Here is a 25,775-nt window from a genome sequence, read left to right as displayed (position 1 = left end):
AACACTAAACACTCATGATACTTATAGATTCAAGTGGATATACAGATACGCTAATTTTAGACCGTAGAAGTTGCTTTTAGAGTGAAGTCATCAACCCTTAGGCATTTGTAGTTAATATTCATTTCAATAGTTAGAGAAGGCACCGCCCAGAAATAGGAGCCCCGCTTGCGGGGCTCCGTCTATTTAAGTTGTGAAGGAAATGTTTTGGAAAAGAAACACATGTAGTGCGGTGGGACCATGGTAGAAATAAATTAAATTGCAAACATTGTCAAACTCCGGTTACGTAGGCGACCGAAAGAACTGGTCACTCTACAATGTACGATGCGGCTAAACGTGGGCCGCCTTATTGAAGAACGAATCGCAGTGACAATCCGGCTAATCGTCGAACCGCCGCATTTCAAAACGCCCCTGTTTTTGAAAACGGCTAGCCGTAATGTAATACGGCGGATTATACGATCTGACTACGACATGTACATGTCAATACACTGGTAGCCGCCACATTCATTTCATGGCAATACAGTAGTTCGGTATAGGACGTAGTAGTACTTGTACATGGTGACAGCGGTGAAAAATTAAATAGTTTTTGTACAGTTATTGGTGGTCATTAGTGAAAATATTAGAAGTTATTGTGTTTGTACTGGTTTGTACTAAAGTGTGATTAAAATGGAACACGCGAGACCTATCAAAAAATTGAACACACCACCAGTCCGAAAGGGCGTGGGTTCGGATCCCACCGCTGTCACCATGTAGTAAATCAAACACCGAGCTCAGATGACAACTAGTTTATTCAAATAATAACGGGTAGATATATATTTTACGGAACTACCTACAACAGTACTAAAAGCAAATTTTAACGGAACATTGGACCTTATTTCTTTTTCAATAAGGTACAGAAATTGTCAGTTAATTATGGACGATGTTAGGTGTCGAAGGTAGGCCAAGATCCTCTTTGGGTCACTGAGCCAGTGATGTATGTAGGTGTTAATTATAGCCTTATCCTCTTAAGGGCCAGCCATACAAATGAATATCCAATATTTGCCACTGAAATTTGAACCTATAGTATAGGAAATAGAATTGATTTTGCGTTGTTGGAAAATTGAACGAAACAAAGAAAGAGCGACTCTGTTCTAATTGAATAGAATTTAAATTTCATCGAACTGAAGAGGTACTATAGGTAGGACCTTGGACCTTAAGAAGTTAAAAGATGCTTGTAGATTTACACTGATTTAAACTTTCACGATTATTTAACATTATGAAACTACACAACGGGACTTAAAAGACTCGTGGTCTTCTCCGAGACCACGGGGACAACGCCGTCCTCGAAACGTCGGAGGTAAATCTTAAAACTTAAATACGCGATTAAGTCCCGTTGTGTAGTTTCATAATGCTTGTGGATTTAGTCGTGCTAGTTAGGAACAGTGGGTGACTGTTAGAAGTCAAACATGGTTTACACATCTGTAAACATTGCTTGCAATCTCACGGTGTAAATTACATTGTAGGTTTTCCTAGAAATGTGTCAAGTCAAATCAAGATCAGATACTTCATGCATTGTGTTATTTTTAGATGTAATCGATGTATTATCGAATTTATTTATTTATATTTTATTAAGAAACAAACGGTTGTATACATTTACAATTAAACAGAAAAAATGATAATTTTGCGGATATGAAATATTTTGCGGTAAGTACCTTACATTAGGTTAAGGTTATGGCATGTAATTTTTCTCTCATAAGAAATAAAAGTTCTACTGCCATGGGGATCGAGCCATTGGTACTTCGATGAAAACGTAGTACATATTAAGAAACAGATTGCAATAAATGAAATCGAAAACATTACATTGATTTTAGTATATACATCTATGTAACTATGAATCTCTACTCGTAATAGGGTATTCATTTAGTTACGTATCTACAGTGTTAGATTTTTTAAATACTTTCTTGCGTTTCAGACAGATTTATGACTGTGGTGATAATTACGCGAGTAATTGTTAGTACCTATAGTTATAGTTATAGCAAATCTAAAATTATAGACAGATTTATGTGATGATAATTACGTGAGTAATTGTTTGTAGCACATGTTACGTACATTAGTTATCATATAATATCTATAGGATGAATTTAATGCAGTTCTATTATACAATTCACACGGTATATCCTTTAGTTTTTCCCGTTGGGTCTGCGTAGAAACCTGTTCTACACTTCTTGACAATCTTGTCTACGCGCCGGCAGGATAATCCAATGATTTGCATAAAATGCTGCACATATTTGATCTTATAGTCATTGTTCGCTAATGTTTTCTTTTTTTTTTAATATTATAGGTCAATTTTTACACAGATCGACCTAGTCCCACGGTAAGCTCAATAAGGCTTGTGTTGTGGATACTAGACTACGATATATATAATATACACCATATATATAAATACTTCTATACTTACATAGAAAACATCCATAACTCGGGAACAAATATTTGTGATGAACACACAAATAAATGCCCTTACCAGGATTCGAACGCGGGACCTCCTGCTTCGTATGCAGGGTCACTACCGACTAGGCTAGGAGGCCGTTGAAATGTTGTAATATATGTAGTTCGATTTTTTAGCATTAGAAAAAAGGTAAACAATCTCGACGTCTTTATATTGAAAAACACTTTTGAAAAAATAAGGCACGGCAAATATGTAACAATTATGTATCATTGGTACCTACCTACTACTAATGGTTGTCAAACATTAGGACATAATTCTTTTTAGTGCCTGAGAAACAAGTCTAAAACTAACTTGTTACGAACTCGTATCAATTAATTGTAGTCAGTCCCAAAGAAAGGCCAGGTCAAGAGCACCCTAACCCGGCGAGCGTGTATGAGGAATGTTATGAATGTGAAGGAAGCGAAAGAGGTATGTCAGGAAGTGGAAATCCGTTGTCTCTGCCTACCCCTCCGGGAAATAGGCGTGATTATATGTATGTATGTAGTCAGTCCCGCATAACATACTATTATTGTTTACAACCTATGTTTTCATCATTATCAGAACACCCGTACTCGGAAACTAACGGCACTTTAACTTTTTCATCGTCGAATCGTAACGTACATACATTAAGATTCATCCATTTTACGCCCTAACAGGTTTAAGCTACTAAAGTTCGTTTTTTTTTAGCATTAGATAAAGACTAAGCGATCTTGACGCGTCTTTTAATTGAAAAACACCTTTTTTTAAATCAGTAACTATTACTTATGAAAGCAAAAAAGGAAAATAATCGTATATGATTCATAATTGTTACATATTTGCCGTGACTTATTTTTAACAAGTGCGAGTCGGACTCGCGCACGAAGGGTTCCGTACCATAATGCAAAAAAATAAAAAAAAAAGCAAAAAAAACCGGTCACCCATCCAAGTACTGACCACTCGCGACGTTGCTTAACTTTGGTCAAAAATCACGTTTGTTATATGGGAGCCCCATTTAAATCTTTATTTTATTCTGTTTTTAGTATTTGTTGTTATAGCGGCAACAGAAATACATCATCTGTGAAAATTTCAACTGTCTAGCTATCACGGTTCGTGAGATACAGCCTGGTGACAGACGGACGGACGGACGGACAGCGAAGTCTTAGTAATAGGGTCCCGTTTTACCCTTTGGGTACGGAACCCTAAAAAGTGTTTTTTAGTAAAAAGATACGTCAAGATTGTTTACCTTTTTTCTAATGCTATTGCAATTAGTGTAGGGTAGTGTGAGCGCAGCCCTATCGGCTACTGTATCAAACTGTTAGATACGCAGGATTGAATCAGTTAACTGTTGATTTTATTAGTTCAGGATAAGTCACATAGATGGCGCTGAACCAACACCCTTGGTTGATGGTTGTGTGAGGGTAGAAATGTTTGATTATTCGATATACTTTTTTGTTGAAGCTTTGCGCTAAATAGGATGAATAACTGCGATAGCATCATACATTCCTAGGGCGATTTTCTCTATACCATGACTGTGAAACAACATGTAGGTACAGAAAAGGATATTGGAGGTACAATACAAAGTAATATTAACATTGGGTTTGCCCTTATGAAAAATGAATGTGCTCAAAAGGTTTATCACTACACCTTATTCCTAAAGTTCGCGACTCAAAAACTACTGAACAGATTTTCATGCGGTTTTCACTTAACAATAGAGTAATTCTTGAGGAAAGTTCAGGTATATAATTTGTTAACCTGTGCGAAGCGACCCCCTTTTTACCCTCTTTAAGGATGATTTCCGATATAAAAACTGTTCTTCTGTCCTTCCCCGGTACTCAAACTATCTCTTTGCCAAATTTCAACTAAATCGGTTCAGCGGTTTAAGCGTGAAGAGGTAACACAGACAGACAGACCCACTTTCGCATTTATAATATTAAGTATGGATTTATTTATTTAAAACATTTAATTGATGAAGGAAATTCCTACAGCATTTAGAATTCTGCCTTGGACTGACTTTGGGAATGACTAATAAAAGACATGTCAAAGAGCACAGGTACAATTTGTCATTCATTAAACTGTTAACCGAGCAATTTGAGGCCGTTTCATTCGAGATAAAACCAACAATGGCAACCGTTTTATACAAATATTACCCTTATGTGGCTTTAAATAGGGAATGAAATTGGTTGTGATAAAATCACGGCGAGAGGCTAATTGGTACCTTTGAGGACAAGGATAAGTACTTCATTACGAGGATTAACAATGCAATAGAATCTTGATATCTAAGACCGTTTAGTAGGAAAATGTGATTGAAAAAGTTTTAACAATAGGTTTGGCCTTTAAAATACATCCAAAATGTGAATGTTGATGTAGTAAAAATCCTTCACTCACTCAAAATCTTTAACTAAGTAGCATTCGCTTAATGTACTTTGCCTTGTAATAAATTAATGCATTAAATTAACTAGAAATACTTCCGCTTCAGCATGCATACATACGGTTGAAGATGAGAATTAACTTTACCTCTGGCCTTCAATTTAACCGTGATCGTTGTCAACGAGTAAAAAATAAATATCCTCACAATGAACTGACCCTGGACAATATTGACCATTCGTGTACCTTATTGAACCGAGATAAGGTCTAATATTGGTCAGTTACAATAACAAAACATTGAATGCGCGCTTTGGCATAACGCGCTTCCCGATCAAAGTTTCTTAGCAACCATCAGTTTGCCATTGCAGTCACGTAACTAAACACCTGTTTTGCTCACTAGCGACCAAAACAACTCATTACTGTAGTGATTAACATTCTTAAGCAAGTGCTGTTAGCTTAATTAATTTTTAATGTATTTGTAGTACATTGTCAAGTGCTATGTTGGATAGATGTGGGTTAAGTGCAAAAATGGTGATGACAGTAGGGAAGCGTTGTGTGAAAATGAAAATGCTCTGTCGAGTAAAGTGCTTAAGGTTATCAGACAGGTGAAGGAGTGGTTTGGTACGTTTGTATAACTAAGTATCATGATTATTAAAAATAAAACCATTTATTTTATTTTATTTATGATAAGGGCCGAATTTTGAAGATCGCTAATATCTACTAAATTAGATGTACTTCTTACTTTTGCAATACCTATACGCTACTGCAACGCTTTAAGGCATTTTGTTTGCTGATGCTACTTTAGACCCAATTTACCCCAAAGCATATATTACTAACTAATTCTTTGACAGACCGACAACAGATAAACGTACTTACTACTTACCTTTTTTGGAAAAATCGAGCGCTTATTTAGATCACAATACAGTTTTAAAAAAATGTATTAGCTTCTCTAGTAAATTCATTGATTCGAAATCTGAATTCTTGACTTTCGCTCGATAGAAAAAATCACGAGCTTTACGAGAATTATTGCACAAAAGCTAAAAATAAGAAAATTGCTTCTAAAAATGCTAAATTTTATTTTTGATCGAAGTCATTGATTACTTTTTTGGATAGCAGCATACAAATACCCCTACAGTATTTGAAATATCAATAAAGTTAGAATAAATAATAGATACCTACGCATTCAGCCCGCGTTCTATGCAAAACTAAACTACTTTGTCGGTAAACATTGCCGACTGACCTTGTAGTTATCTCTCTAAACAGTCTAAACTCTTAAACAATGGTTTGTTGTCAAACATTCTACTGAGCTAGGTAAATAGTAGTGTATTTTAAAATAAATACAAGCTTTACCCAGCCTCTGCGCAAATAAAGCAAAGCAAACAGTTCTTACATTTCAATAAGTAATTTAATTAAATATTTGTATAGTTACAAAAAAGTCAATTGAAATAAGCGTGCATAGGGTTAATTGCGCCAACTCTACGAATATACTCTGTATCTTTAGGAATTTAAATAAAAGTAAACAAATAATTTGTACTTGTTCGGGTAGTTATAACGTTTATTGGTTAATTAACCAAATAGGTACAAAACCGCCTGTGTCTATCACTGAACGACCTGTCTTTAATCTACATTATTTGATCATGTAACACGCCGTTTTATAAAGAAACGTTAAAAGTTTCCCAGTAAGGAAAGATTAAAACCCTTTATTTTACAGTTTTTGCTAGGGTAGACCCAATTCACTTCATCTAGCGCACAAGTTTCTACTGAACATATCATATGGATGGTGTTTAGCAAGAATGAGTCATACCACATGCATTTTGCAATAAAATGTCAACTTTAAGCGTCAATTTTTTGAATTGACATTTTATTGAAACATTGATGTGGGTTGACACATTATTGCTTACCAGCATCCATATCTGATAAAGATAAAACAATATATTATTTAGCATCTATTTTACGAATAGAATAAACTAAACATGAAGATTAAAGATAATAATCATTCATTTTCATCCACAGACATCATGAAAGAATTAGTTGACAGATGGTATCATTGCCTCATTGTTATCATTGTCCTGTCATCGCACGCGCAATGTCAAGTGTCAAGGTTGCGGGTCAAACAAACATTATAGAGTTAAACCAAGAAAAGTCTGCAGCGATTTTGATAGCCCACGCAGTGCGACTGTTATTTATACGTCATAATTTCATAGAAGTTTGACGTTTAAAATAACACTTTTCGCGTTTTCGAGGTTGGCCCCATAGTAAAAGTTGCTCAGTATAATCCCAAAACCTATGGCAACGGAAATGCAGTTATTTTTTAACCATTCTGTATACCTTTTTTTAATCCGCCAAAATAAATCGTAATTGTCTTTGTAATCTTTAATATTATATTACAAGATCGCAAGCCATTACATATAACCTTTTTAAATACAAGTTTGTTTATTGTTTTCAAATACCCAGTACGCCCACTCAATTCTTAAAGCGTGGTTTTATTAGGTTTTTCCTCACCAATGTCTAGTCTATCGCATTTACATAAAAACGGGTATTCCACGATGACTGTCCACTAGTTTTACAAATCAGTTCGAATGCCGAGACGATACCTCTACTTACTCATGAATGGGCAAAACCCACGAGACACCGTCTACGGCTTTAGCTACAGATTATGTATAATTACTCCAAATATTCATTGATTTAGATGCTATAGTATAAGACAAATGCGTGCGTGAATTCATTTATAAAGTGGCCATGCAATTTTGCGGCAGGGTGTAAATTTATAATCAACAGTCAGCAACAAAAGTAAGCGTATTCTGCGTATTAGAGTATCCTTATTCAATAGCTACAAAAAGAGATAGGTACGTCTCTTTTTGTGGAACAAAAAGACTGTAAAAGATAAGTACTTTCGAACGCGAACTGTACTGATTTTGTTTCTATAGCTCGTTTTTTAGCATTAAAAAAAGACCATGCGATCTTGACGTGTTTTCTAATTGAAAAATGCTTTTTAAAAATCATTAACTATTACTTATGCAAGCAAAATAATGTAAATAATCGTATATTATTCATAAAAGTTACATATTTGCCGCGATTTATTTTTCAAAATTGTTTTTCAATAAAAAGTCACGTTAAAATTGTTTACCTTTAATGCTAAAAAAAACTATGTATAGTTGGACAAGTATTCCAGGGTAATAGATACTTTTGGCGCGTTGTATCATCCGCCGCTATTGCTGTTGACTGTACTTCCGATGTGTCATAAGATGATAAGACCGTTTTTTGCTTGCCTTAATATTTCACGTACTCAATATAAAATTATTGTAGATCAGGAATGTAGATTGCATGCATGCCTGCATTGCTTGCAACACTGGTTTCATCTTATATGTTAGTGTTGGAAACTCTGATTTTGTCAATAAGTTCACTCTTTCTATTACTTCAGATTTATAAATATTAGATAACGCTATATACTCGTATTTTATGAGTTTAGGTACCTACTTACGAAAAGCCGTACTCATCACCGATAAAATTTGCATAGATTTGTTCTAGTAGGCTATGGAATTTTTCTTCTATATGACAAAATCGGAGTTCGTAATAATACGTCCAACAATATTTCTATAAGCAGACAATGTATTTTTTTTTATTCTACGACCGATTTCGATATAAACTTGTTTTAATTTTTTTTAATGTACTGTCTAGTGTCTACCATATACATATTATTGGACAGTATTTTATATAACCTGATGTAAATAAGACTTTACTAACAATACGCATCATTAAATTATTAACAATATTATAATGCATGTAACTAACAAAAACTTTGTGTGTTTTCCTCCTCTTTCCCCCCTATCCTCGTGTTTGTGTGTTTGTAACCTTATTCTTAAAATCGCGTTCATCTACTGTTGGATTAATTTTGTAAAAAAAAATATAAATATATCAATTGCAAAATTTTTATTTGCTACATGAAAAAATATTCCGCTTCCAATAAATCTTTTCGTTTTGAAAAAAATCTCGGAAATTCCGTTATTTAATTTTTATCTGTACTCAAAATTTGAAAATCGAATGTTTGTTTTCGTCCATCAATTCTAATTCTAAATTTAAATCCCAACTGAATGTGGCCCTCGTGGAAAATTCTTGTTCGAAATTCGAATCGCGCCGTTTGATTCGACTGCGATTTGCGGCGCCTGCGGCGGCTAATTGACAATTACCCGTCACTCGTCCGATGCGTGCTCTATTTCCATTGTCGATGGCTATTTCTGTACTGTTACGACACGATACCTTCGTCCTGTCTTTTGTAACGGCTATTTTTCTATTTTTGCACTATTGTAAAAAATATTTTCGACATAAATGTCTTTTAAACTAAAAAAAAACTATTATTGAAACAATAAATCCACAATGAATACAAAATAACGAAATTTTCACAAAATTTTCTGTTCTTAAACAATGAAATTAAAACTTCAATATTTTCTTAAACGACTAAAATTTTCTAACAAATATTTAACTTGCACTTCAACCTTTCGGTAAAACATTCTAAAAACGACCTAACTTTTCCGTAAAACAAAAATTCTCGCGCCAAAAAAACTCCTAAAACTAACCTTCTACCCTCCTAACACCTCCTACTTTTCCTACCCATTGTAGTCGTCTCAACCCACAGCAAATCCATCTTCAATTATTCAGACGGCACCTACGAAGAGGAGTACTCCTGCTGGCCACCAGCCATCTGCATGATCCTCATATCTCTGGTGGAGATCGTCATGTTCTGCTACGACGCCGCCCATGGGAGCACGACAGCTGTGGGACCGCTGGCCAAGATATTCATATACAACCCGAATAGGAGGCATGAGGCGTGGCGGTTCATCACGTACATGTTTGTACATGTCGGGTTAGTATCTTTCATTTTTCAAGTGTATACGTTACATAATGGGGTGCCATGTACTGCTGGCTACCAAGCTATCTGCATGGTCCTCATATCTCTGGTGGAGATCGTCATGTTCTGCTACGACGCCGCTTATGGGAGCACCACGGCCGTGGGACCGCTGGCCAAGATATTCATATACAACCCGAATAGGAGGCATGAGGCGTGGCGGTTCATTACCTACATGTTTGTTCATGTCGGGTTAGTATCTTTCATTTTTCAAGTGTCTACGTTAACTCTGTCAATAATGGGGTACCATGTACTGCTGGCTACCAAACTATCTGCATGGTCATCTCTCTGGTGGAGATCGTCATGTTCTGCTACGATGCCGCCCATGGGAGCACGACAGCTGTGGGGCCGCTCGCGAAGATATTCATATACAACCCGAATACACCCCGAGACAGGCGTGGCGGTTCATCGCCTACATGTTTGTTCATGTGGGGTTAGTATGTTTTTTTTGCAAGTTGAGTCGACTATGTTAATTCTGAGGTCAATAGTGGCAAATGGTGATGCCTTACTCAAACTTTGTGGCCAGACTAACTAGACAGGTAGTATGATATAGATATTATAACCGACATTTAAAGCGACATGGTACTTGTGACTCAAAATAATTTGCAATTCAGGGATTCCCCGCACCTTTGGTCCTTCGGCGCCATATTGGAAATGTCTGACTTTAATGAAGGAATGGTTTCGCATTGTTTTTAATAATCGGGATTTCCCAGAACTGGGGTTTTCTAAGTACATTGTCCCCTTTGAGATTGCATCTATTTTACATATGACAATTATCTATTGAAATCTATCTATGATACAAGTATTTTTTTAGCCTATGTTGAAAATTATTAATGCTATTTGCGCATTTTCGCATTAATTTATTCTGTAAAGATTTTTAATGATCTCCATACAACAACACGACTGTCTTCTATAATTATACACGTATATACATGTATAATTATACATGTATAATTATATATGTATATAATTAGCAACCCCAACTTAACAATAACTATTTTCTTTTCCAGCGTCGTTCATCTCCTAGTCAACCTACTAGTTCAGCTCTTCCTCGGCGTTCCACTAGAAATGGTCCATCGCTGGTGGAGAGTATCCCTAGTATACTTGGCGGGCGTAGCGGCTGGCTCTTTAGCAACAAGTCTGACGGACCCTCGCGTCCATTTAGCGGGTGCTTCAGGGGGTGTTTACGCACTTATAGCGGCGCATATAGCTACTATTATAATGGTTAGTATTAGTATGAAACTTACTAGTAAACTAGGAGTTCCTCTAGGAACGTACATCGCTGGTGGAGAGTATCCCTAGTATACTTGGCGGGCGTAGCGGCCGGCTCTTTAGCTACAAGTCTGACGGACCCTCGTGTACATTTAGCTGGTGCTTCAGGAGGTGTTTACGCGCTTATAGCGGCGCATATAGCTACTATTATAATGGTTAGTATTAGTATGAACCTTACTAGTTAACTAGGAGTTCCACTAGGAATAGTACACGGCTAGTGGAGAGTATCCCTAGTATAGTAGGCGGGCGTAGCGGCCTGCTCTTTAGCTACAAGTCTCACGGACCCTCGCGTCCATTTAGCGGGTGCATCAGGGGGAGTTTACGCACTTATAGCGGCGCATATAGCTACTATTATAATGGTTATACTGTATGCAATATTATTTGCGTTATTTGACACATTGTGACTGACGTATATTGACGATTGGATGGCACGTAGACTGAGGTATCGAATTGTGACGTATAATGAATTTTTATTTGAGATTTAAATAAAGCTAGAATTATATGGTTTTCCCGCAAGGTAAATGCATTTAATACACCGACCGAGTAGGTCGCACCCATCGTCAAAATCTAAACTAACTGGGGATCTATTTTAAAGTTTATTTATGTTATTTCTGTGTCAAATTTGTTGTCTGTTAGGTGACGATAAATATATCCATATTTACAGTTAATTATCCACCTTTTCCTTACTTTTATTAAAAGAAAAATGAAAAATTCATATCGATTTACTTAGACTACTACCGATTCATAACGGTGGTGTCCGGCCAACCCTAAAATTAAAAAAAAAAAAGACGTAGAACGTAAACGTTCGCAGTGCATTTGTTTTCCTCTGTGATTTCGATGTGCAAGACATTTTACGTAGTATTGCTGTTGTGAGTGACAGACGTCAAATACCGCAAATAATGTTGTATACACTATAGTATTAGTACGAACCTTACTAGTAAACTAGGAGTTCTACTAGAAACGGTATACATCGCTGGTGGAGAGTATACTTGATGGCGGGCATAGCGGTTCTTTAGCTAGAAAGACTCACGGACCCTCGCCTGCATTTAGGGGTTGTTTACGCCCTTATTGCGGCTACTATTATAATGGTAAGCACCAATTTAAGACTATACAATATCTCTTCCTTCATTTTATCCTGTACGCTATACTTACGAGACCGATATTTAAAATTTATGGTTCTGCTTTTAATCGAGCAGAGTTTAGTTATGGTGTCGTATCCATATACTCGAACCAAACCACTTAAGCCCGATTCAGACGATGCGAGAACTCGCATACGAGTTTCATATCATTGCGGGTTTTGATCGGTCGGTTGAATTGGACGTAACGTAACCAACAGTTCGCAATGTAACTAAAATCGCATGCAAGTTCACGCGCCGTCTAAATCGGCCGCCCTTATTTGGAACCTAATCTCGAATCGAACTTGACTTTTAAAACGTTACGCGTCCAAATTTTTCTCATACCTATTTTTGACATCTGTGTTTCTTAAAAGAGACTTATAATCAGTCGAAACGATTAGTCGTGAATTTATATGTCATATAAATTTATTATTTACCATAAATTTTTATTTTTTACCATTAATTTACCAAATCCATTATTTTTAAAATTCCAGAACTGGGCAGAGATGGAGTTCGCTATAATACAGCTTCTAGTGTTCCTACTATTGGCAGCAGTGGACATCGGCACAGCGGTATACGACCGCTATTGGGGCGTAGGCGTCACTAACATTGGCTACGTGGCGCATCTAGCGGGCGCGATCGCTGGTACGTACTCGCTGTTCATATTATACTCAGTTTTTAGGGTTCCGTACCCGAAAAACGGGACCCTATTACTAAGACTCTTCTGTCCGTCTGTCTGTCTCCTACTAGTATTTCATGAACCGTGATAGAATAGAACATCTGTGAAAATTTCAACTGTCTAGAGTTGAAATTTTCACAGATGTTCTATTTCTGTTGCCGCTATAACAACAAATAAGTACTTAAAAGTACGGAACCCTCGGTGGGCGAGTCCGACTCGCACTTGACCGGTTTTTTTTGCTGATATCATTTCAAAATACCCTGTCTTCCCCAGGTCTCCTAGTCGGCATCGGCGTTCTTCGTAACCTGGAGAAGCGCAAATGGGAGAAACGCCTCTGGCTGGCGGCCGTCATCACCTACTGCTCGCTCATGCTGGCCGGGATCCTCGCCAACATATTTTGGGTCAACCACTTCCCTGCAACCCAGCTATAGAACCTATAGGACGTAGCGTCAGGTCTTCCAGCCAGCCAAAGAGCCACCAAGACCAGGCCAGCCAAGCCAAGCCAGCCAAGCAAGCACAGGCAGCCAGGCCAAGCCGGCCAGGTCAAGAGCACCCTAAACCGGCGAGCGTGTATCAGGAATATGAAAGTGAAGGAAGCGAAAGAGATCAGGATCGTAGCAAGTGGAAATCCGTGGTCTCTGCCTACCCCTCCTGGAAATAGGCGTGATTATATGTACAGTCAGCAGCAGAAGTCGCTATACACTCCAGGTGCTCAAAGAGAGGTAAACGTTTAAACTGTCAAAAAGTTGTTGACTGTCATGGTAGTATTTACTTGTGAGCGCTCAACGTGTCACAAATATGTTAACAGTCGCTATTCATTAATTTCTACACTTACAACAAGTCATTGATACCTTAGCTGTCAAAAAACCAATGGTATCTAAGCGGTCAACGTGTCAAATATATCTGAACAATATGGAAAAATAGACTTTAAAGCATACAAGTATGGTCGAATATTGAATAAAAGATAGCCATGCTAATTTCAGGTAAAGCGTTTTGACAATCATCGAAAGCAGTACAGTCTTGTCATCACATACATCTATCTCACGTTTTGCCCTTCAACCATTTGACAGGAGCCTCTCGGTCAACTTACTGCAAACTATTTCTTTTAACAGAATCGTCAAGACGAATGACACATAGCAAAAGCTAACTGAAGCCGAATTTAGAGCCAATTGTCAAGGCACGTCGTGGTCTCAGTAACAGGCGTTTGCTTTTCAAAGCAGAGACCGCGGGTTCAAATCTCAGTCGCACGCACCTAGAGATTACAGCTTTTTGTTTTTTTTTGGATTTCATTTCTATTATTAATTTGTGTCTTCTGGTTTTATGTTAATTTCGCATTAGTTTATATAATTTTTGAAGATAATGTCACATGTAGCGTATGTACGACTTTCTATCAGGACGTTGTAGGTTTGAACCCGCAGTGGGCGTTACTTAGATTACTCCTGTGCGGAATGCCATTTGATATTTACTACTCAAAAATCACGTTTGTTGTATGGGAGCCCCACTTAAATCTTTATTTTATTCTGTTTTTAGTATTTATTGTTACTTATAATAGCGTCAACAGAAATACATCATTTGTGAAAATTTGAACTGTCTAGCTATCACGGTTCCTGAGATACAGCCTGGTGACAGACGGACGGACGGACGGATGTCGATGGACAGACGGACGAACAGCAGAGTCTTAGTAATAGGGTCCCGTTTTACCCTTTGGGTACGGAACCCCACAAATGGCTGGTCTCTTCGAAAACTGACTAAATTAAATTAAAGGATATGAAAACAATGCATTTTATTAATTTCAGACATCATGTTTCATAGTAACATTTATTGCTTAAGACCTACACAATCGATATCTAAATCGAAATAGTCTTAGTTTTATTTTTCAAAACGTTCGGGGTTCGATTCCCGAGCTGAGTACACATTTTTTTTAATGTATGAATGCAGTTTTTCGTATTACTAAAATCGATAACATGATTCCTAAGAAGAGATCGGTGTATATCGTATAGTATCAGATTTTCCCATACTGGCCGATCTAAATGGGCCACCCTGTATAGTATATTTTACTACAATAAGTGGGCTAAATAAATATATTAACATAGGTATATAATATGATCAACGGTTTGGAAGAACAGCTGCATATGACAGTTAAAATAAAAAAAAACCGATCATTCTAGTAGAACCTACTTATTTATTGTATAAGTTTGACACTTAACGATAAAATACTTCTTTAAGAAAGGAGGTGTCAATTCGTAGTGCTACAGTATTTATTTTAAAGTTAAACAGATAAAATGTTGATGCTTAGTTACCATTGAAATAACAACTGCTTAGCAACTGGTGGCACCCTGGCTGCTGACGTACGTGATTGGCAGTGCGTGTAGGTATTAATGACAGCAGCTTGAATTTGATTGCTTAGTTACCACTGACTTTTTAACCGTTATTGTCATTGTGATTAAATAAGGGTGTATGTGTTAAAGAAAAACTCAGAAGTTAAGGTATTTGTGACGAACTGGAAGCCTACGTGAAAATGACATCTTAGATGTCCTTATTTTTGTGACGATTGAAGTGTATATGTTTTCTTGGACACCTTGCCCGCTCAGGTATATCTGCTGCTGACTGTATGTATATGTCCTATACCCGTAAATGGGAGAAACGCCTCTGGCTGGCGGCCGTCATTACCTACTGCTCGCTCATGCTGGCCGGGATCCTCGCCAACATCTTCTGGGTCAACCATTTCCCTGCAACCCAGCTATAGAACCTATAGGCTTAGCGCAGGGGTCTCCAGACTTTTTTACCTGAGGGCCATATTGCGCCTCAGAAACTTTCGCGCACCACCGTCGGTTTTTGCGCCGAGGGAGGGTGCCTGGTTGCTGCTGTTAGGAACAGTTCCACTCTCAATGAATGCTGAACCCCTGGAGCCTGGCCCCCGCGGGCCGGACAGTGGGCACTCGCTTTGGGTGTCGCAGACCGGATTTGGCCCGCGGGCCGGGGTCTGGAGACCCCTAGCTTAGTGTAAGGTCTTTGCCATATGACCTTTATGTTGGCCAAAGATACATTAATAGCCCAGCCTAGGATTCCGTGAAAATGGTTGTGGACCAACGGTGCTTTGAACATTTTGTTGGTTCAAAAATACAAGGTTTTTTCTGTCAGATCTAGGGTTGCAAATAGAAAAAAAACCAAATGCTTTTTTCAAATTTATGAAAAAAAACATGAAAAAAAACCTGTTGCCAACAGTAAATTGCGATAACTACCACTACAGATTTCATTTATGTTGTTAATAATCAAAGTTGTTTAATTAAATTGGTTTATTGGTTAACATAAAGTCTAAAACAAGTAAAACAACCGTATAAAAGTATTAATTAACTGCCTTGCAAATTTTGAGTTTCTATACTTTTGAAAAAAAACGTACTCCAGAAAAAAAACGGTTTTTTTTCATGTTTTTTTTTTCAAGTCAAGGAAAAAAACCGTTTTTTTTTACAACCCTAGTCAGATCAGTGCGAAACTACAGCCTTTAAGTGATTTTAGCTCTATAGTTATTTATAATTATGTGAACTCTAAGCAGCATGACCGGGATACACAGAATGTAGTGCAAAATTGTTATGCACTACATAACATCTGTACCTACTTTAAGTCTGTCCTAAGTTCTTTTAAAGCTATTTTAAGTTTTATCGCTGTTTTGTTTTTACAAAAAAAAACATTATCTTTTTCGTTTAATCCGAAGTATCCGAACAGAATAAGTGAGTTCAAAAAAAGGGATACCTATTTTAATGTTACCTTCTAAATTATCTTTAGAAAATATGAAAATATCAAGCTTTACGTGTTCATGATTGCCTTACAAGCATCGTATAAGAATGATTAGTAATTTACTGTCATTCGAAAACTTCTAAATGTATATTTTGGTTTAAGATTACCTTATTAGTATTTAGTAGGAATTAGAGAATCGCGAAATGTCGTTGATTATTTATAGGCATATCAAATGGTCTAATCTTAAGTATCTTTTTATATTAGGATGTCAATTCGACATTACGGTGGTTAAAGAAGATAAAGATAAAGATAAAAAATAGTTTATTCAAGTAGGCATATTACAATGCGCTTATGAACGTCAAATAAAATAAGAAAGACAATTACTGATTGTCCATTCATATTGTATATTTAAAAAAGCTTTAATAGTTTGCTAGAATTGAAGTAATCACGAAGAAGTAATCGTTATATTATTGAGACATGAAAATAATTCATACGATAATGAGTGCCTTATCACAGAATAAATAATAGTACTAGGTACAGAAGGTTCACTCTCTAACGCGTCTATTACGATAGATATGACCGCTAGATGGCGCACGTCCATTCCGTAGCGGCGCGCGGCAACCACTACTGCTAGACACCAAATTTGGTGTGGGCCGCATGTACTTGTAGCGACGCGACGAAATCGCGGAGTGAGCCACGCCTTGATTCAATTTCCTTCTATTGCATTTTGTATGTTTGTTATATTGTTCCTTATATGCTCAATGTCTTGTAAGTGTCTAATATATGATATATAGACGAATAATATCATTAGGAGTCTAGTTAGGTACTATATTTAAAGAACCTAGTAATGAATGTTGACTAGAAATTATTCGTACTCCGCCCAATTTTAGGAGTTTCGGGCCAAGCCTGTGCGATGGAAAAGGGCCTTATTGGATGATAAATTGTGGTGTTAAAGTTTCCATACTGATATATTAAGTAATTTATAAAAATAACATGCAACAGCCCAAATATTTGATTTAAATTCACTTTGATCGCACAACTTGCCATCCCATTAGTATAGTCTGTATCTTTAGGTATTTAAATAAAAGTAAACAAACAATTTGTACATAATCGGGTAGTTATAACAGTTATTGGTTAACCGACCAAATACAAAACTGCCTGGATCTCTCACTGAACGACCTGATCATGTAATGTTTTCATCTACCCTCAACTGGCTTAGGGAGCCATTTGAAGGTAGATTTCGTTTAATTTTATTTAAATACCTAAAGATACATCCCCTTATTCATAAACGAGATACAAATTAGCTAATAATCTTTTGTCTTTATCTGTCATTTTGACTTATGTATTTGTAAGAAAGGGATAAAACATAATTTAACTAAATCAGGCCCGTAAAGTTTTATGAATAAGGGGGACAGAGTATACGTAAGAGAATTGTTTTGTATTACAAGCAAACTTACATAAGGGCCCGTATTATCTTAGATAGAGATAACCACAGACAAAACATCCTCTAGACTGAGCATAGTCGCGCTATCCCCTTTGCCACGCATACGGTAATTTTACTCCATGTTCGAGTCGCAAATGTTTTTGTGTGACGTCCGTGTCTTTGAACGGACCAATCACGGCACGGGACTTCGCTCACCTCGTCCCGCGCACCCCCGCATTTTTGGCATCATCGGTTGCATGAAATAATTGCTCTAAACTCGGTCTAGAGGATTCCTAGTCTATGGGGATAACATAGGGATGTTATACTATTGTCTAATTCGTTTATACGAAGCTGTGCCTTAGTGTCATATTGTATATAAGTGGGTACTTCTGTTATTTTGTTATTATAGGAAATGGAATTAAATATTTAAAATCAAGTATTCCCCTTAAGTATTTGTATTACATCAGTATCAAACAAAGAATAGGTGCAGTTGGGCCGAGAAAAGCCACTCAAACCCCTCATACCTCATATCACCTCATATTAACCTTTTGGACGTCAATGGCCGATATATTCGCACCGCAGGCCCAACGCCAGACTGATTAATCGGTCACAGACCACAGAGCAACATAGACCTACGTGCATATGCATAAAGTTCAATTTCAGTTTTGACACTTCGGTGACGTGGCGTCCGGGTGACTGCTTTTGTGTTTGACATGGCAATGGCATCGAAAAGGTTAATAAAATATTTTGTAGTTTTCAATTTTTTACGTGTTAAAGTGAACTATGTACTCTATGTACAATTTTATAAAGTCAAAAATATAGCCTAATGCCGCCCAATGTACATTAGGATGTACATTCCGATTCGATGGAATGTCAACCTTAATTATAAAAAAAATAGGTAGCATTTCATTTGTCTCGTAAACTTTTGGAACAAATGAAATTCAACCTAATTGAGAATACAAAAAGATTCTAAATTCCTTGGCTATAATTTTATATGGTGGGCGGCACAAGGATAGTGACATTTTGAATCCTAAAGTTTAGATAGAAAGCGATTGTATGATTTAAAATACGTAACGTGGTAAATATTCCTTACCGCCAAATTTGACTATCTTTCAGTAAAATATTTTAGCAACTTTTTAAATATTTGCTTTTGACCAAGTGCAGATTGTAGAAAATGTAAAAGAATTAATAAAATGAAAGGAAGCTTATATTATTTTAATAAGATTTCAATGTTCTGTAAATATAAGTCTAAAGTGTATATTTAAGTTCCTGTATGTTATTTATGTGAATATGCACAATAGTAAGTTGTGATAAAAATATTTTAAAATAAATGCCATTTATATTTATTTCTTGTCTTTCAACCGCCCAATAATGTCCCAAAGGTGAATCTAGTACCTTTAAAAAAACGAGCAATAGGGATGTTTCCTGTACTTAAAATAAATTATTTCAAACCGTGCACGAAATATAGCACCAGATAATTATTAGAAAAACATAGACATTAGTTATTTTTAAGCACAATTTCTATTTAATAACTTGGATTGCAATACAAAAAGTACGTGAGTTGACCGTGACGTCACTACATTCGTTTTCATATAAATTCCATATTAGCAAATCGTTTTGACAGTTCTAAAAAAGAAGCTGATTTGACTAGTAGGAATGTAGCCTATTCTTATGCAACAATTATTGGAGCAATTATATATGTATATTCCGGCGATTTCGATGAAATTTGCTATATGGGGGTTTTCGGGGGCAATAAATCGATCTAGCTAGGTCTTACCTCTGTGAAAACGCGCATTTTTGAGTTTTTTATATGTTTTCGGAGCAAAGCTCGGTCACCCAGATATTGAGCTTAATAAAACAACAATTCTTTTGGTCACATTTTTAATATAACCATTATATTTCTTATAAAATAAAACTTATGATTAATCACAATATATTTTATAAAATTTTAGATATCAAAAATACATGTATAGAGCACCAAAAAATATATGTAGAATTTTCATAATATAGTGTACATTTTTATTCCATTAATTTCTTTAGTCTCCACATCAAGGCTACTACTTTACCGATTTACAAACATTTTATTTTTCTACAATATAATAAAACTTGGAGATTCTTCAGTAAATTCGTAATTATATTAACTTAGTCATTGAGTAAGACTGTTTAAACGTTGTTATAGCAAGTATAAATATATCGATAGATATTTCAAATATAATGATACAAATGTATAATTATTTAAAATAGATGGTGTATCAATACGGTTTATAAATATTATAATCGAACTTCATTTTAAGGCACTTAATATCAACTTCGGATATGAATTCCCTACAGGTAGGTATTTTGATTTCTATCTCAAAAAATTAATCATTTAAAACTGATTCATTTCGCGTTTTGAATCATTCAAAACTGATCCCTACATCATTCATTATAATATTATAAATTATAAACAATATACTTAAGTTAGGAACAATAATTTTCGCTAAACTTGTTAAAAATAAATGCACAATAGAATGTTTACATAGAAAGTATTCAGGCAAAATGACAGAATCGTCAAATAATTCGTTAGTCATTTTATTAAATTTGCGTTATATGTATAATGTTAATTTACAATATAAAATGCATTAGATTTGGAATAAAAGTTAGTTTTATAGTAAATAGAACACATCAAATAAGAAATACGAATAATAATAAATCTTCTTTTAACATAAAATACCGATTTCATATAAAAAAAGTCAACATCAAAAATTTATAAAGTTTTAAATCTTATTATTCTTAATACTGCTACGAAAATCGATAGTAAATGAAATAAATCCGTACACGGCGGGTAGAACTTGATAACTCGAGATATTCTACCGAAGAAATTTAAACTTAAAAGTAAATTGCATAAGGTTCAAATTTCTTCAATTTTTTTCGAGAGAGAGATTTTCGAGAGATATCAACTTCTTCCCGCCGTGTACGGAAATATATATCTTTAAATATACATATATCATGATCAGTTAAAAATAATCAATGAAAACTTTATTTAAAATTAATTTTTAACTATTATTCACATTGCCTAGTCAGGGTAATCGACGAATTTCATATACTACATTCTGAAGGTGACAGTAGTTAAATGAAATCTTAAACTTTATGTCCATTAAAATAATAGTACATTACGATACGATACAAGTGCGAAAAATACGAAATTCGCATCGGGTGGCGATAAATTAAAACACTACCTAAGGGAGGGTTTTAAATCGACACGAGTTGCGAATTACCTTTTCGCACGTGTATTGTACAACGTTTTACAGTATATGGCCCTTTAAAATTTTGACATAGGCGCGTATTGTCCTTAATCCCGCCCTAGGGCAGTAAAGTAGCACCATATGTACTGTAAACATATTTTCTACACCCGGTTTCTTCTGTTTATTGCCATATTATATTACATGTGGATTGGCATGTGATGTAAAATGGACCTTAACAACTACTAATTAGGTAGTATTTTACTTGGCTAACCGTATTTTATGAGCCATTACTAGCAGATGTCTTGACGTGTTAAGTTAAAATAATATTCGATGTAATTTATTGCTGAAATATGTAATTTTAATAAACAAGATTTAATTTTAATGTACGTGTTTCTCCATTTTAACCTTAAAGCAATATATCACGTTACTTGTATCATCCGACGCAAAATGAGCCCTAATCCCTAAAAACAAGATAATGAGGTTCCCTACAAGTTTCTAACGTGTTAAGTTACATGGTACGATGTAAAATATACCCTAACCCACGGGTTAGCACGCTAACAAGACACTTTCTTTAGTCAGTGAGGTTCTCGACTTGTTTAAAAAGTCTTATGTAACATGATACGATGTAAAATAGACCCTAACCCCAATTAATAAGACAGCTTTTAGTCGATGACGTTTTTGACTGGTTTCTAATATCTTATGTTACATGATACGACGTAAAATGGACTCTAACCCGTGCTAACAAGACACTATTTCCTTAGTCGATGAGGTTATCTACGGGTTTAAAATGTCTTGGTCCATGAAACGATGTAAAATGGACCCTAACCCCAATTAATAAGACAGCTTTTAGTCAATGAGGTTCTTGACTGGCTTCTAATATCTTAAGTTACATGATACGACGTAAAATGGACTCTAACCCGTGCTAACAAGACACTATTTCCTTAGTCGATGAGGTTATCTACGGGTTTAAAATGTCTTGTTCCATGAAACGATGTAAAATGGACCCTAACCCCTATTAATAAGACAGCTTTTAGTCAATGAGGTTCTTGACTGGTTTCTAATATCTTATGTTACATGATACGACGTAAAATGAACTCTAACCCGTGCTAATAAGACAGCAATTCCTTAGTCAATGAGGTTCTCGACGAGTTTAAAATGTCTTATGTAACATGATACGGTGTAAAATGGACCCTAACAAGACAGCTTTTAGTCTATGAGGTTCTTGACTGGCGGCCTAGCCTAGTGGCCTAGTGACAATCGCTTGCGCTACGCTATCGAATCGCTTTGTCTCTCTGTCACTCTTCCATATTAGTGTGACAATGATAGTTGCGTTTCGTTCGCTACGGAGCGTAAGCGATTGGCATCTTGGCTACGCGGCCTGGTTTCTAATATCTTAAGTTACATGATACGATGTAAAATGGACCCTAACCCCTGCTAACAAGACAGCATTTCCTTAATCGATCAGGTTCTCTACTGGTTTCCAGTCGCGGTCGTTCCGCAGCAAAACGATCTCCTCTTCGGAATCTGTCTCTGAAGGCGGTAGCTCTTCCACGTCGTAGTACGGCTTGGACACTATTTCTGTAATATAAACTGTTATTTTAATATCTAGAATCTTCCTCTTATACATAAAACTTAGCTAAGCTAAACTTTATATAATTTTGCCCCTTTCTATAGTGTGTGTGGAGTGTAGACTAACTTTTCGTGATGAGGGGTTCGTTGGGTGAAGCGTAGAAACTCGCCGCTGGAACGCGCTGGCCGTCGTGCTGTCTCGAAGTCCGCTATACCTCCATTTACCGGAATATGTGTTGTGTGAAATAAAAACACATATATCTGAGTTTATTTACTGGAGAGTGTTCAGGCAAGTGATAGAGTTAAGCTCTCTGAGTTCTCTGAATATGCTACAAATGGCGCGGGTTTATATAGGAATGGCCGGGCGATTTGTATCTCTGAACTAGTGGGTATTATATGCAGAGTGAATTTTATTTATTTCTGCCAATCTCGTTAATTATAAGCACGTATGAAAGGAGCACGAATCCTAGACTTATAAATAGATACAATATTAAGCACGTATGAAAGGAGCATGAATCCTAGACTTATAACTAGATATAAAACATTCCACGCAATTCATTTGACATAATATGTGAGCACAAAGTAAAACATGATATACAAAAGTAAAAATAGTAACCTAAACGTAAAGACTAATTTAACACATGCATGACCCTAATAGCTATTTACGACAGTCTCCCCCACGTGTGTTAACACCGTCTTCATGCGCGGAGTAAATGGGGATGAGTCTAGAAACTGGGCGGCGGACGTCACCTGCGCGTGTGCGAACAATGGCCATCCAGGCCAGGATATAGCTGGGCGATTACGCCTCTGGGCCACGTTCCTCGTTACTACGTCACCTTCATGCAGTTTCTTTACGTTTTCTTAGCGAGCAATACGGCTTTGAAAACCTCGGCGGCAACCAGACTACCAGCGGTGGCGCGAACTAACCGTACATTATCAATGAACGATCGCCACGCGGGTGCGAGTGAGACGGATATAGGCCTGTCCCAATCGATCCCTGTCCGCCAAACGAAACGTAACATATCGCGATCTTGCTCTGTTATTTCGATCTGTAAAAACATCTGTTTGACGTCGGCTAACACCGCGATTTTACTTTCGCGGAAGCGCATTAATACGCCAAAAAGTGACTTTAACAGGTCGGGGCCAGCCAACAGCGCGCTGTTAAGCGAACGTTCGCAAGCTGTGGCGGCCGTGTCCCAAACTAATCGCATTTTGCCGCGTTGCGGGTGAAAAGTTGGGAAATGCGCCAGAGGCCACGTCCGGGGTGCCTCGGGGGGCGGTGGCGAGTCTATTTTCTCCGCGTAACCTTTGTCAAGCAACATACACTTTGCATATTCGGCTTTAAGTTTCGCATCGTGGTCTAGCTTTCGTTCTAGACTGTACGGCCGTTGCAATGCTTGCGCTTGGTTATTGGGGAGTTTCTCGTCATTTGACCGCCAAAGTAAGCCCGAGCGATACCTTTGCTCCCCCGGTATCTTTTCGCAGGTGGCTTCTAGTAAATCTAGCGCACGTTGTTCGAGGTCGGCCAGAGGAAATTTTTGCAAAACGCCTAATGATTCTACCTCAGAATGCCGTTTCACAAGTTGTAAGGCCTCGTCGTCCGCGGTATTAGGCTTTGCGTGCCCAACCAATTGTACCGCGGGCGCGATTCTGTCCGCAGTTTCGTGTAGCGTCAAAGTCATTGTGGCGCCTTCGTCAAGTGGCGCGAGGGTTTGGACGGTACCTAACGGTTCCGACACCTCTACAGGCATGACTTTGTGACACGTCTGCGGCAGTCTAACATTGAGTACTGCAGGTGCTGCCGGGACTCTATTACCGCTCGCGGACGCGGCCGCGTTTCGACCGTGTAATAGTTTATTATGTCCGGCTTCGCACTGATTCATGCCACACGCGACATATTGGCACCCATAAGGCTTAAGGTGACTCGCGCCTAAACATCTACAGCACAATTTAGCACCCTTTGCCAAGTCCCATCGCTCAGATATAGTCGCGGCTAGAAATTTCGAACACTCACTAACTTTGTGTTCTTTGCCGTTCTTACATATGGCGCACGCATCGCGCGAGACAGAGACAGACGATGTCTGCTGCCTAGGCTGAGCTCTGGTTGACGCTGGCTTTTTCTTTAAATTACCATCGCGGTGCTTTACTTGAGCTATAGTCGATTTATTAGAACGCGATCTATTTCTCGTATCACGTGTGTATGATTCGCGGGAATCTGACTCCGAATCCGAACTATAGTCGCGAAAGGACGCGGGGGCGCGGGACCCAGTGAGAGCGCTGCTCGATCGACTGGGCCCGCGCACAGAGGAAACCGCGCTTCGTTCACTTCGCGATCCACTAGACGTATCACGGTAGAATGCGGGGGCGCGAGACCCAGAGAGAGCTTGGCTCGATCTTCTAGGTTCGCGCACAGAGGAAACCGCACTCACTGCACTCCGTGATTCGTCAGACGTGTCACGGTAGAACGCGGGGGCGCGCGACCCGGAGAGAGCTTGGCTCGATCTGCTCGGTTCGCGCACAGAGGAAACCACGTTCACTGCATTCCGTGACCTGTTAGACGGCTTATGTCGGTTTATGCGCTTGGCCGCAGTGCTAATTTCGTTAAGAAACTCGGAAATCGCAACTAACCCGGGTGATTCTACGTTAGACTGCCTGTATTTGGCCCATTCATAGCGCACTATCAGATTCAACTTATCCACGATTTTATTCACGAGCTCAGGCGCGTGCAAGTATTTCTCTTGACGCAAGGATCTAATGGTGGCGACGGCATTCGCTACATGCGCGGCGAATGAGGTTATATTAGAATTGTCTTCGGATAAACGCGGCATGCGTTTAACGTTATGAATTTCCGTAAGAACAATCTCCTCAGGGTCGCCGAACTGCCGTTCCAGCGCTTCCATTATCTCGTACGGATCCTGAACCGTGTACATTATTGATTTTACGGCCGTCCGAGCTTCGCCCTTAAGTGCGCGCCTAATCCGACTGACGTTATTGACGGCACTAAACATGGGCGACGTATCCTCGAACTCTGCCCTAAATGATATCCACTCG

General features: G+C 37.6%; 2 protein-coding genes across 7 annotated transcripts in view; one reads left to right on the top strand and one right to left on the bottom strand.

Moving 5' to 3' along the window:
• The window catches only part of LOC134674475 (rhomboid-related protein 2), a 36,609-nt gene extending 23,379 nt beyond the window's left edge, over positions 1-13,230 (top strand). For 4 of the 6 annotated variants that reach the window (XM_063532570.1, XM_063532568.1, XM_063532567.1 and 1 more), the window contains 4 exons: positions 9,461-9,665; positions 10,718-10,931; positions 12,589-12,739; positions 13,047-13,230. In XM_063532570.1, coding sequence (XP_063388640.1) covers positions 9,461-9,665; positions 10,718-10,931; positions 12,589-12,739; positions 13,047-13,204 — 728 coding nt within the window. In that variant the 3' untranslated portion in view covers positions 13,205-13,230. Of the gene's footprint in view, positions 1-9,421; positions 9,666-10,717; positions 10,932-12,588; positions 12,740-13,046 lie in introns of all 6 variants that reach the window. The other 2 variants (XM_063532569.1, XM_063532566.1) reach the window with 1 other exon arrangement.
• Positions 13,231-19,795: 6,565 nt separating this feature from the next.
• LOC134674486 (carboxypeptidase D-like) overlaps positions 19,796-25,775 on the bottom strand; it is a 72,183-nt gene continuing 66,203 nt past the window's right edge. Inside the window, exon 26 of the mRNA XM_063532585.1 lies at positions 19,796-22,733. Coding sequence (XP_063388655.1) covers positions 22,609-22,733 — 125 coding nt within the window. The 3' untranslated portion in view covers positions 19,796-22,608. The remainder of the gene's footprint in view (positions 22,734-25,775) is intronic.

This window comes from Cydia fagiglandana, chromosome 20 (assembly GCF_963556715.1).
Source record: "Cydia fagiglandana chromosome 20, ilCydFagi1.1, whole genome shotgun sequence".
NCBI classification, from domain to species: Eukaryota; Metazoa; Arthropoda; class Insecta; order Lepidoptera; family Tortricidae; genus Cydia; species Cydia fagiglandana.
This window is presented reverse-complemented; position numbering and strand designations above follow the sequence as displayed.